Source organism: Pongo abelii, chromosome 9 (genome assembly GCF_028885655.2).
Source record: "Pongo abelii isolate AG06213 chromosome 9, NHGRI_mPonAbe1-v2.0_pri, whole genome shotgun sequence".
Classification (NCBI taxonomy): Eukaryota; Metazoa; Chordata; class Mammalia; order Primates; family Hominidae; genus Pongo; species Pongo abelii.
Genome location: NC_071994.2, coordinates 56,820,678 through 56,833,118, shown reverse-complemented (window position 1 = coordinate 56,833,118; position 12,441 = coordinate 56,820,678). Strand labels below are relative to the sequence as shown.

The following is a 12,441-nucleotide window of genomic DNA, read 5'->3' as shown; positions in this document are numbered from 1 at the left end:
GTTACATGTTTGCCTTGGTCACAGGTTATGGGAGACTCCAGAGTGTAGGAGCCTTATAATGCGGGCTGCAGGGCTCAAATGATTTACTTTTAGGCTTTTAAGCATCATTTCCTACTACAGAAATTTTTACAGACAAAACAGGAATGTAAATCAGATAGGTGCTGATCAATGACTTTCTTAGAAAAACGTATCCAGTTTAGTGTAATTTTTTGTATGTAGCTGCAACTTTTATATTTATTTTTCTCTCCTTTCTATTTTTGTTTTTGTTTCGTTTTTTGGGACGGAATTTTCGCTCTTGTGGCCCAGGCTGGAGTGCAATGTCACAATCTCAGCTCACCGCAGCCTCTGCCTCCCAGGTTCAAGCGATTCTCCTGCCTCAGCCTCCCCAGTAGCTAGGATTACAGGCATGCACCACCACACCCAACTAATTTTGTATTTTTAGTAGAGACAGAGTTACTCCATGTTGGTCAGGCTGGTCTCAAACTCCTGACCTCAAGTGATCCTCCCGCCTCAGCCTCCCAAAGTGCTGGGATTACAGGTGTGAGCCACCGAACGCAGCCCGTTATTTTTATTTCTATTTTTTTTGGAGACAGGGTCTCACTTTGTTGCCCAGCCTGGCCTCAAACTCCTATCTTCAAGTGAGTATTACAGGCATGAGCCACTGCACTTGGCTTCTCCCTTATTTTAATATAGCTCTAGTACAGAGAATCAGGCTGTAGTTTCAGGCCCTATTGAAAGGAGCAAAACATGTTCATCTTTTATTAGCTTTAATTATCACTCTAAGTCTTATGGTGATAATGCACGTCAAGAGGAAAATGTACACATTTTTAAGAACTTGGGTCTTATTTGAGTTTCAGTCTTCATAAAATATTTTCTTTGTGTGTCGTTGCTATTTCTATTATTTATTGTTTTCTTAGGAAAAAAATAAGCTTGGTATCCCAGGTATAAAAACTGCTATGGAAACTAGCAATGTGTGTTAATATGGCAAATATCTCCCTTAAAAAATTTATTTGTTTAGACTGTCCTATAAACACAGCGTTTTCTTCTCTCCACCCTAGGACAAAATACGAACAGAAAGCTACCGAGATTTCATATACCAAAATCCACATATCTTCAAAGACAAGGTAAGTAGCATAGGTTATAGAATTATACATTTCATCTTGTTCTTGGGCAGTAGAAATCCTCTCTTGGCTCATCATTGTGATAGCAATTGATTTAACATCTTCTGTCTGTATTTCATGGAAGACATTTATGATGCTGCTCTGTGGTGCAGAGTACTGATAACAAATGCTGATTGCTGCTGTCATTCAATATGCTCTTTTTTAAAATTGAAAGTTATTACAATGGCATAGCTTAGTTATAATGACATAGCTTAGTTAAATTTTGCTTATTCAGATAATTTTGCTTAAACCATATTTTTTATTTACAGTTATTCCCATGAATTTTAAATGTATCAGATAAGCACCATGTCATAGCATACTTTTAATTATTACTCTAGTTTGTGTTAAGTAATTGAAAATTAATGAGTTTAAGAACAATAATAAGTAGGGTTCACTATTGTAATATAGTATTTAGTTTATATACTTTCTTTTAATACTTTACCCCATTTAGAGATACTTTGTATTTTACAATTAGTTTTAAGATTGGCTCAAGTTATTTAAAAAATGATCTCATACTCTGTGTGTGCATGTGCCTGTGTGTTTGAAGTTTGTGTTTTTTGGCTTTTCTTCCTTACACTTTTTTTTTTTCTTTATTCTCTTTTTCGCTCTCTCTTTTCCTTCCTTTATACATTGGCATGGTTACTTAAAAGTTCAGGTTTTCTGTTTGTTCTTCCTGATGGGAAATTAGTCCCCTAATTTAATCAGGAATATTATGATCTCTGCCATTTATATACCTTTCCTTGGGAATTTTTTCCCACTCTTTTTACTTTGAGAACATGTATATTGATAATGTATCCGGTTGTTATAATTCGGCTTTCATCTCTCTAAGGTTATTTCATGGGCTTTACATGATTTGCAGCAGTAACAACCTTTATGTTTTAAAAATCCTTTTTCCTGATTTTCGTATTGTTTGGAATATAATCTGGATTGGCTTTTTATTTTCCATACCTCTTTTTTAAGAGCAGTGTTTCACTTGTGAGTTGGCTGAACTGGACCAGGTATACTGTAATTTGTATGGTGCTCTGATCTTTTTGGTCAAAGCATTGCATCTCGTGAAAAGTTTATAATTGTTTGTGCTGATTCCCACCAGAGACAAATAAATGATTTCATTTAAAAATTATAGTTATCAATTTTTTATATATAGGTTTTTTTGTATGCTTTCTATTTGTTACTATAGTGGAGACTTTTCATAGTTTTTTTTTTTTTTTTGAGACGGAGTCTCGCTTTGTCGCCATGCTGGAGTGCAGTGGCGTGATCTCGGCTCACTGCAACCTCCGCCTCCTGGGTTCAAGCGATTCTCCTGCGTCAGCCTCCGGAGTAGCTGGGACTACAGGCAAGTGCCACCACGCCCAGCTAATTTTTGTATTTTTAATAGAGACGGGGTTTCACCATGTTGGTCAGGATGGTCTTGATTTCTTGACCTTGTGATCTGCCCGCCTCGGCCTCCCAAAGTGCTGGGATTACAGACGTGAGCCAGCACGCCTGGCCCTTCATAGTTTTTATATTTGCAAAACAAGTGCTGGAAAGTTTATTTAATGTTTGTCTAAAAACCTCTCTGTTTCCAGTGAAGCAAATTATGTTACTGTTAATGATGTTGCTTTATATTTCTAGTTAGATGATGCCCAGATTTTTATTTTATTTTTTCCTTAATATGTTATATAGAGATGAAACATGAGAATCACTAATCCTGGCTAGTCTGGAACCAGTTATATACTTTTGGGCAAGTGGTGAATCTCTTTGGGCCCAACCTGTAAGGTGATTGTAAAAATGCCTTCTGGTTCTAAAATTCTGTGGGTTTTGTTACGGTGAGAGCATTATCATTGTCTTTCTTTTAGCCATCTTGTCTTAATACTTGGTGATAGGAATACCAGAGGAGCTTGTTAAGAAAGTAAGTTAGAATGTTCCTTCAGTATGCTTCTGAATGGACTTGTCTTATAATAGGTAAGTAAATACTGAAAAGGCTCAAGTATTAGTAATCGTAAGATTAATCATCAAGATATTAAATATTTTTATTAAAAATGTTTTCCTTCCTTTTTTCCTTCCCTTCTCTCTCCATCCCTTCCCAGCCTCCTTTGCTTCCTTCTTTTCTTAATATTATTTCAATTCAATTCACAAAGCTCCCGTGGAGGCCATATGGTTTCTTAGATTAATTTAACTTTGGGTGGTATTTAATCGTGTTGTCACCCACTCATAATTAATTTCTGTTTGTAGTTTATTGAAGAAATTCCCAGTTAGGTGCCATCTTTATGCTTGTGATTATTATCTACAGTTACAATTCATTCAGTTTTTTAAGAAAAAAAATGAATCAAATTTCCTCATCATTTTATAAAATAATGTTCATTCTATTTCTACCTCTTTGATTCTATCAAATTTTAGCTTATCTGCCTGATCACCTAATTCTAAGCTAGATGTAAGAAATAACTAACATACAATTAAAAATATAGGCTTTAGAAGAAGGTTAACCTGTGTTTGAATGCAGGCCCTACAATTTACCAGCTGTGTGACCCTGGACCTATTTCTTTGCCTCTCTGAATCTCACATTCTTCATTTGTAAAATGATGATTAAAAAAGGATTTCATACACATACACATATATGCATTTGTGTATACGTTATATCTGAATGTATGTATGGTCTTACAAAAAAACACATACTCTTACTGGAGTATACTAAACATATCCTTCTATACTTAACTTTCTTCACTCAGCAGCTTTTCTTGGAGAAATTCCTTATTATCTTTTTACCCCCGTGTTTTTTCTTATGGTAAATAAACATGATATAAAATTTGCCATCTTAGCTATCCTTAAGTGTATAGGTAAGTGGTATTAAATACATTTATAATGTCATGCAGCCATCACCACCACCATCTCCAGAACTCTTCATCTTGTAAAACTGGAACTATTCTCATTAAACAGTAATTCGCCATTCTCCCTTCCTCCCAGCCCCTGGCAATCACTGTTCTACTTTCTGTCTCTGATTTTGACTACTCATATACATCATATAAATGGAATCTTACACTACAGTCATTCCTTCAGTATCTGTGAGGGATTGGTTCCAGGACCCTCTGTGGATACCAGCATCCATAAATGCTCATTTACTGGCTATAAAATGGTGTAGTGTTTGCATATAACCTGCGCACATGTTCCTATGTACTTTAAATCATCTCCAGATTACTTATAATGCCTAATACAATGTAAGTGCTGTATAAATAGTTGTTATACTGTATTGTTTAGGGAACCATGACAAGAGAAAGAAGACTTCATGTTCAGTACAGATGCAATTTTTTTTCCCGAATGTTTTCGATTAGCAGTTGGTTGACTCCCTGGATGGGGAACCCAGGGATACAAAGGGCTGACTGTATTTCCTTTTGTAACTAGCTTATTGCACTTAGCATAATGTCCTCAAGATTTGACCTTGTTATAGCGAATGTCAGAATTTTTTTCATTTTTGAGGCTCAATAATCCATTGTATGCATGTATGACATTTTGCTTATCCATTCATTCATCTGTCAATGGCTATTTGGGTTACTTCTATATTAAAGCTGTTGTGAATATTGCTGCTATTAACGTAGGTATACAGATATCTCTTAGAGGCCCTGCTTTTAATTCTTTTGGGTATATACCCAGAAATGAAATTGCTGAGTCATATGGTAATTCCATTTTTAATTCCTTGAGGAATCACTGTGCTGTTTTTCACAGTGGGTGTACCATTTTGTATTTCCACCGGCAGTGCACAAGGGTTCCAATTTTTCCATATCCTTAGCAATACTTGTTGTTTTCTAGTTTTTTGATAATAGCTATCCTAGTTGGTGTGAGGTGATATTTATATTGATTTGCATTTTTCTAATGATTAGTGATTTTGAGCATCTTTTCATTAATATTCTTTTAATGGTTGCTATATCCAATGTAAGAATGTCCGTAAGTTGTTTCAGTTTTTATGTTAGAAACAATGCTTCATATAAAATATTAAACGTATTTTTATACATATGGGAGCACAATTATAAGGTAATTTGTTAGCACTGGACTCCCTAGGTCATGAAGGGTATATACCATGTATGGTGTCACCAATTGTGCTGCCAGCTTGTCTTTGGTACACAGCAAGGGAGTGTGGATCTTCCCAGACACTCCCAGACCAAAAGCACTTTCCCAGACCAAAGCACTTTCAGCAAACTTCTAAATTCCACACTGATCTTTTATTTTTCATTTTTTAGTTTTGTAAATGTTTTATTTTAATGAGAGTTTCTGGAAACTTATTATATACTGTTCTATTGTATATATTTTTCTATTTTTTCATTTTCTGCCATACAATATTTCAAGTTGAGGTGCTATAACTGTACTAGATACATATATACTATGTAGTATACTGTTGTCTTGCTATTTTTGTTACTACATTTTATTTGGAACTTTTAAAAAATTCTTTTTGTTTGCAATGATGTATATAGATTGCATGTTAAAGTAAAATTCTTAATGTTTATAAAAGTGATTATGTTAAAAGGTACTGACTCACCCAGACAGGCCATGTGTTCAGAAACAGTCAAATTCCCACTGAAACCATCTAGGCGTAGGATAGGAAGCACAAAGTAGTAGCCTTTCAACAACTTTATTTCTTCAGTGGATATCAGGATGTTTAGATTATCTCTCTTCTGGAGTCAATACTAATAAATTATGTTTTCAATACATAATGGAAAGAGCTGGACATGGTGACTCCTGCCTGTAATCCCAGCACTTTGGGAGGTCAAGGTGGGCAGACCACTTGAGGTCAGGAGTTCGAAACCAGCCTGGCCAACATGGTGAAACCCCGTCTATACTAAAAATACAAAAATTAGCCAGGCATGGTGGTGGGTGCCTGTAATCCCAGCTACTTGGGAGGCTGAGGCAGGAGAATCACTTAAACCCACGAGGTGGAGGTTGCATTGAACTGAGATTGTGCCACTGCACTCCAACCTGGGCAACAGGCTGTCTATCTCAAAAATAAAAAAAAAAATAAAGATGTAATGGAAGGAAAACTCCACTTATGATAGTAGTACAAAAGATAAAATGCACAGGAGTAAACAACTAGAAATATGCAGGACTTACAGAAAAAAAGGTTTTTTTAAAACAACAACTAAAGTACCTAACAGACAATTTAAACGAATTGAAAGTCATATCAGGTTCTTGAATAGGAAAACTCAAAATTGTTTTCCCTAAATTTTGGCTCAGTTCTCACAAAAATGCTAGGACTTTTAAACCTAGACCAACCAATTCTTTTGTTTATATGGAAAAATAAATATAAAAAGTTTTCCAGAAACATTGTGGAAAAATATTTGCAGTTGAGTGTGGACCAGACTTACTAGATATTAAATCATTTTATAAAGCTTCAGTAACTAAAATAATTCCTGGCACTTGAATATATAGATTAACAGAACAGATTTAAAATCCACTTCTAAATGCAAATATATACAAATATTTAAATGAATGTTAAAGGTCACGTATCAAGTCAGTGGGGGAAACCTTAATAATTGATATTGGGACAAGTGGCCAGTCATTTGAACAAAACGTTGGAACCATGCCTCGTAGTGTATACCATGGTTTAAAAACAAACTATGTGAATGAAACCGTGAATGTACTAGAAGGAAATGTGTAAAGATGAAATGCAGTGAAATGGGATAGACTGGGGAAGGCCTATATAATTATGATCAAAGTCCAGAAGACATTATATAAAAGATTAATAAGTTTAGTTGTAGGTAAAGAATTCCTGTGTAGCAAAAATCACTGTAAGTAGAATCAAAAGACAAAAATACATGCTGTGAGAAAACATGGCATGTCATATTATAGAGGGCTAATCTTAATTTACAAAGAACTCTTATCTGCTAAGACAGATTGATAAGAAAAGGACTAGCAACTGAGTGGAAAAATAGAGAGAAGATGTAAATCAGTAGCTCACATAAAATTATAGATGGCTCTACAATACATGGAATGATGCTAAATCTCCTAAGAGAAATGCATATTAAAACTAGATCAACATATCATTATTTTGTGATTGCTAGATGGGTAGACATCCAAAAGTTTGATTATATGTTCCATAGGCTAGTCTCACCTGTGAGGAAATTGGTACTAATACATTGCTCATTGGAGTCTTCATTAGCAGAATTGCCCTATGAGATCAATTTGGTTATGTCTAGCAGAATTACAGATACGTATTCTTTGACACAGTGTTTTCACTTCTAGGAATATATTCTTTAGATTTACTAATTCATGGGAATGGGCTTTGATACAGCCCATGGGTTATTTACAGCATTTATTGCCCTAGTAAGATTTCAGGAACACCTAAAATGTTCATCAGTAGAGAACTGGATTGTGATACAGCCATAGTATGGAATCCTGTACAGCTACATAAAAGAAAGAAGCTCTATAAATTGATATGGAGAGATCTCAAAATTATATTAAGTTTAAAAAAAAAGCAATATGTAGCACAGTGGGTATGATATGCTATAATTTGTGTAAAAGAAGGAAAAACGTATTGAATTGTAATATGCATAAAATTTTTTTTAAAGTATAGGAAATGTACCTGATGGTTAAACCATATTCTATTGCCTAGTGAGAAAAAAAACATTGGTGTACAGTATCATCGATTCTTAATCCTAGTTTGATTTTTCTTACGATAGTTTCTCATTACTTAGTAAAATCCAAGGCACTCTGTGATCTGACCCCTGACTTCACCTCCAAGTGACCTCTTTCTGAACCCAGTTCAGCCACACTGGCCATCTTGGCTTTGCCTGGAATGTTGTGCCTTGCATTTAATATCTTCCTGAATGAAATGCTCTTCTCCTAGATCTTTGCATGACACCCTCCTTTATTCAGTTCTCTGCTCACATGTATCAGAGAGGTACATCAATCTAGATGGTATCTAGAATGGTAAAAGACCTATCTAGAATGGTAAAAGAAAGAGTGTATCTCCTCTCCCCTGCTCTAACCTCTACTCTGCTTGATTTTTCTTACTACCTGACCTTATTTTATATTCTTTGTTTATTCATTGTCCCTCTCACAAGATTGTATGTGCCATTAAGACAGGGATTTGGTCTTGTTTGTTGCTGTACCCCATCACTGAAATCAATTCCTGGTACTTAATAATGCTTAGTGAATACTTACAGTATGAGGGCACTGAAATGATTTCCTATTTTGGGACAAGTATATATGGTTTTTAGGCCATGATAGTGAAAGATTTAAAGCACTAATTTTCAGTAATTTCACAGAGTAGTGTACCTACAAGGATTTTGCTAAATGTGTTTCCTTGGTGACTTGTTTTTCTTTTTACTATGAACTAAACAGGCTTCATTGTGCCATTCCAGGGAAAACCATATTAAATTCTTGATTTAAATAATTGCTCCCCACTCACCCCCAATAGCATCTTAAACTTTTGGTTCTAATAAATACTTTTCTTTCACCAAGAATTATCATTTTTGCAACTTAAACTCTCAAGTTACTGAATTTTGACAGCTAACTTGTTTTTATTGCACTTTATTGTTAAAATGGGCTGAATATTTAATTTTGGAGGTAGGAAGGATGTAGTGATACTCTGTATCTTTGATTGCTTTATAACCCTTTTAAAATGGTATTGGGTCAAGCCATCCTGCTTAAGTTAATTCCTGCCACTCAAACTTGAAGAAATTTATTTCTGTTAAAATGTAGAATTACTGAGCCTAAAATAGAATATACATACAATAGGGAAATTAAAAACAATTCTCTCTTAAATCTATGGAAATAATTTTTCATATAAAATCTCTTAAATTTAGCATTATTGGGTCTAATTACAACAGACTATGGCCAACTATACTGTTATTAATTTAAAACAACTCATAGTAATGATATCTTCAATTTTCCCAAATAGAAATTACCATATTGCTTAGTAAAGTTTAAATTTTTTTTTTTTTTTTTTTTTTGAGATGGAGTTTCTCTCTTGTTGACCAGGCTGGAGTGCAGTGGCGTGATCTTGGCTCACCGCAACCTCCACCTACCAGGTTCAAGAGATTCTCCTGCCTCAGCCTCCCGAGTAGCTGGGATTACAGGCATGCACCACCACGCCCAGCTAATTTTGTATTTTTAGTAGAGACGGGGTTTCTCCATGTTGGTCAGGCTGGTCTCAAACTCCCAACCTCAGGTGATCTGCCCTCTTCGGCTTCCCAAAGTGCTGGGATTACAGGTGTGAGCCACCACACCTGGCCAGTTTAAAATTTTTACTGTGATCTTTTCCTAGCCAGAAACATCATAATATATGAATAGAATTTAATATAGAGACCTTTTTGATAACATCTGTTTGTTTGTTTTTTTTTCTTAATTACCCCAGGTAGTTTTGGATGTTGGGTGTGGAACTGGAATTCTCTCTATGTTTGCTGCTAAAGCTGGGGCGAAGAAGGTTCTTGGAGTTGATCAATCTGAAATACTTTACCAGGCAATGGATATTATAAGGTACATATATTTTAAGCCTTCATTTAACATTATTTTAAAATTTAATGATTATTTAACAGATTTTCTTGTCTTTAGTAGTTATCTAAGGCAGACTAAAGACATTTGTCTTTTAGTAAAAATTCACTCCAGAATAATAAGATTTTAAGTTGAATTGAGCTAGACACATTTGAGCTGTGCTACTGAATAATCTTTTCACAGTTCTCATTGATGAGAATTATTTTTATATTGTTTTCTGACTTTCTGACTATGGCTATAAATATGCCAATTCTAATAATATAAAATTAAAAACTATTGAGACTTAGAGTAATACTGACAGAGGACTCCCTACTTACTAATATATTTATTATATATTAGTAATATTTTCTTTAGCGAATACCAGTTATACTAAAGACTGAGAGTTATTTGTCTTTTTCTTTTGTAACACTAGTCCACGTACCTCCTTCAAATTAAGTAAATTCCAAAGTTGCTAAAAACAAGGCAGAGTGTATTTGGTTTATTACCCCCTAAAACTTTTATTCTCTAAAAATCTCTGTCTTTTGAGTATTTAGCTGGGTTGATTGATTTTACAGTTGGCTTATACCCTAGTGAGAAGGCCTTTATTTGAAATCCAGGTGACACAACTGAATTTCTTTCCCTATGTGCTTAACAAAAGCACCTTACATTTGGAACTTAGGAGTCATTTCCAGAATACGTAATTAATAGGAGGATTCTCATAGCAACTTTTAAGTGATTCTTCAACTTACACTGCTGTTCCACTCTTAAGATTGATTAATGTTGGCCAGGCATAGTGGCTCATGTCTGTAATCCCAGCAATTTGGGAGGCTGAGGTGAAAGGATTGCTTGAGCCCAGGAGTTCAAGGCCAGCCTAGGCAAAATAGTGAGACTCTGTCCTCTATAAAAAATGTTTTAAAATTAGCCAGGCATGGTGGTGCATGCCTGTAATTCCACCTACTTGGGAGACTGAGGCAGGAGGATTGATTGACCTGGGGAGGTGGAGGCTGCAGTGAGCCATGATCATGCCACCGCACTCCAGCCTTGGGTGACAGAGCAAGACACTTTCTCCAAAAAAAATTTTAAAAATTTGATTAATGTTGGTCTTTTCTGATTAGTTTAAAAATTTAAATATGATTATATAAAATATTTAAATTTGTTTAGATTTTATTTTATAACTAGAAGGATAGTGTTGTGGTTAGAAGAACAAGTTTGAATCAAGCTTGGGATGGCATACTCACTCTACCATTTAACCAGTACTTGGAACTTGGGTTAAAGTACATCTAACGTGTTAGAAATCTCAGTTGTTTCACTGTCAAACAAAACATAATGGCTGTCTTTTGTGGTTGTAAATAAGATGCATAAGTTATAAATAATACGTATATATAAATCAGTTTGGCCTATTGCCCAGCACATAGTAAATATTTTGAGGTGCGTAAGTTATAAGTAAGATATACATGTAAATCAGTTTGGCCTATTGCCTGCCACATGTTAAATATTTGGAGCATTAGCTATGGTTATTATTAACAAATACCAAATCAGTGTTAATGGAAAAATTGCCCTGAACTTGTTTAGGTTTTTCATAGATAATGGTTTGTGGTTGCAGTTTTTGTATTGGAATACACACACACACACACACACACACACACACACACACACACACACACGTTGCAATTGCAATTATAGAATTACACATACATATATATAGATAGATATCTAGTTAAGCTTTTTCTAGTTCTTATGATAGCATTAAGTACAACATGATCATTTTGGGGGTTCCATAGAGTACCCTCAATTGCTTATTCATTGCCATCCAAACAAATATGAGAACCACTGTCCCAAAGAAGAGATTGTTTTAGAAGAATTCTCAAAACTTTATTGTTGATAGTAAAATTATGGTGAGCTATTTCTACTAGAATTTCTAGTCTTATGAAAGCTATTTCCACATTTCCACTAGAATTTCTAGTACATTTATGAGTTAGTCATTTTTTTTTTACTATAAAATGGGACTAGATGTGCTCTCATTTTAATTTCTTAACTCTATGAAAGAAATGGAAAGGAATTATAATACATTGTTTCATTTTATTTTACAGAAGTCTTGATTTCCCACTGTCTTTGTAGAAACATGTTTATATAATGATTACACCTAAAATTTATCGTTTATAATATTAATATTTAGTGCTAGGGTGTACAGTGTCCAAGCTTCTTAGTAAAATATTTAAAATGTTTCTGACATATACATTTAACATTCGATTACTTAATGAGGAAAATGTTTTCTGACAAATTATTGCTAGAGGGAAATTAGTTTTCAGTCCTTTTTTCTTTGCGGTCATCTAAACACTTCGTGATATATTACTTTTGATCTAGAGTTACAGTTTTGGAGGAACAAGACACTGGAATTGAATGTGTTTCTGGTATACTGATGAGCTCCCATCAAAAACAATTGCTTAAAAAAATTATATTTTATGATTTTTCAAAATAAATGGTCAGGTAGTCTGTGTAAATCTTATAATTTAATACCAGTATTAAAAACCTTGAAAATGTTTAAAAATATTATTTAAAGATATTCACAGTAATTCTATTCAGATTTAAGAACAATTTTTCTTCTGCCCACATAATCCTAAATATTTTTATTAGTTAGAAGACCTTCTAAAGTATATTTGTCACTGGTGCAGAGCCCAGAATAGTTTGGGATTAATAGTCTTTGTTTTTAAAGTCTCCGGGAAAGCTACCAACTTACTTTTAATCAAAGGATGGGTGTCAATTTGCATCTATCAGTATTTTTTCTGTTAAGATAGTATCTTCTACATCAGTGGGCAAAAATAGAAGTGTGAAAGAAGTATGTCCC

General features: G+C 34.4%; 1 protein-coding gene across 8 annotated transcripts in view; it reads left to right on the top strand.

The window, feature by feature from the left end:
- PRMT3 (protein arginine methyltransferase 3) overlaps nt 1-12,441 on the top strand; it is a 127,614-nt gene that overhangs the window by 14,079 nt on the left and 101,094 nt on the right. For all 8 annotated transcript variants that reach the window (XM_054525818.2, XM_054525813.2, XM_054525819.2 and 5 more), the window contains 2 exons: nt 1,059-1,124; nt 9,481-9,602. In XM_054525818.2, coding sequence (XP_054381793.1) covers nt 1,059-1,124; nt 9,481-9,602 — 188 coding nt within the window. The remainder of the gene's footprint in view (nt 1-1,058; nt 1,125-9,480; nt 9,603-12,441) is intronic.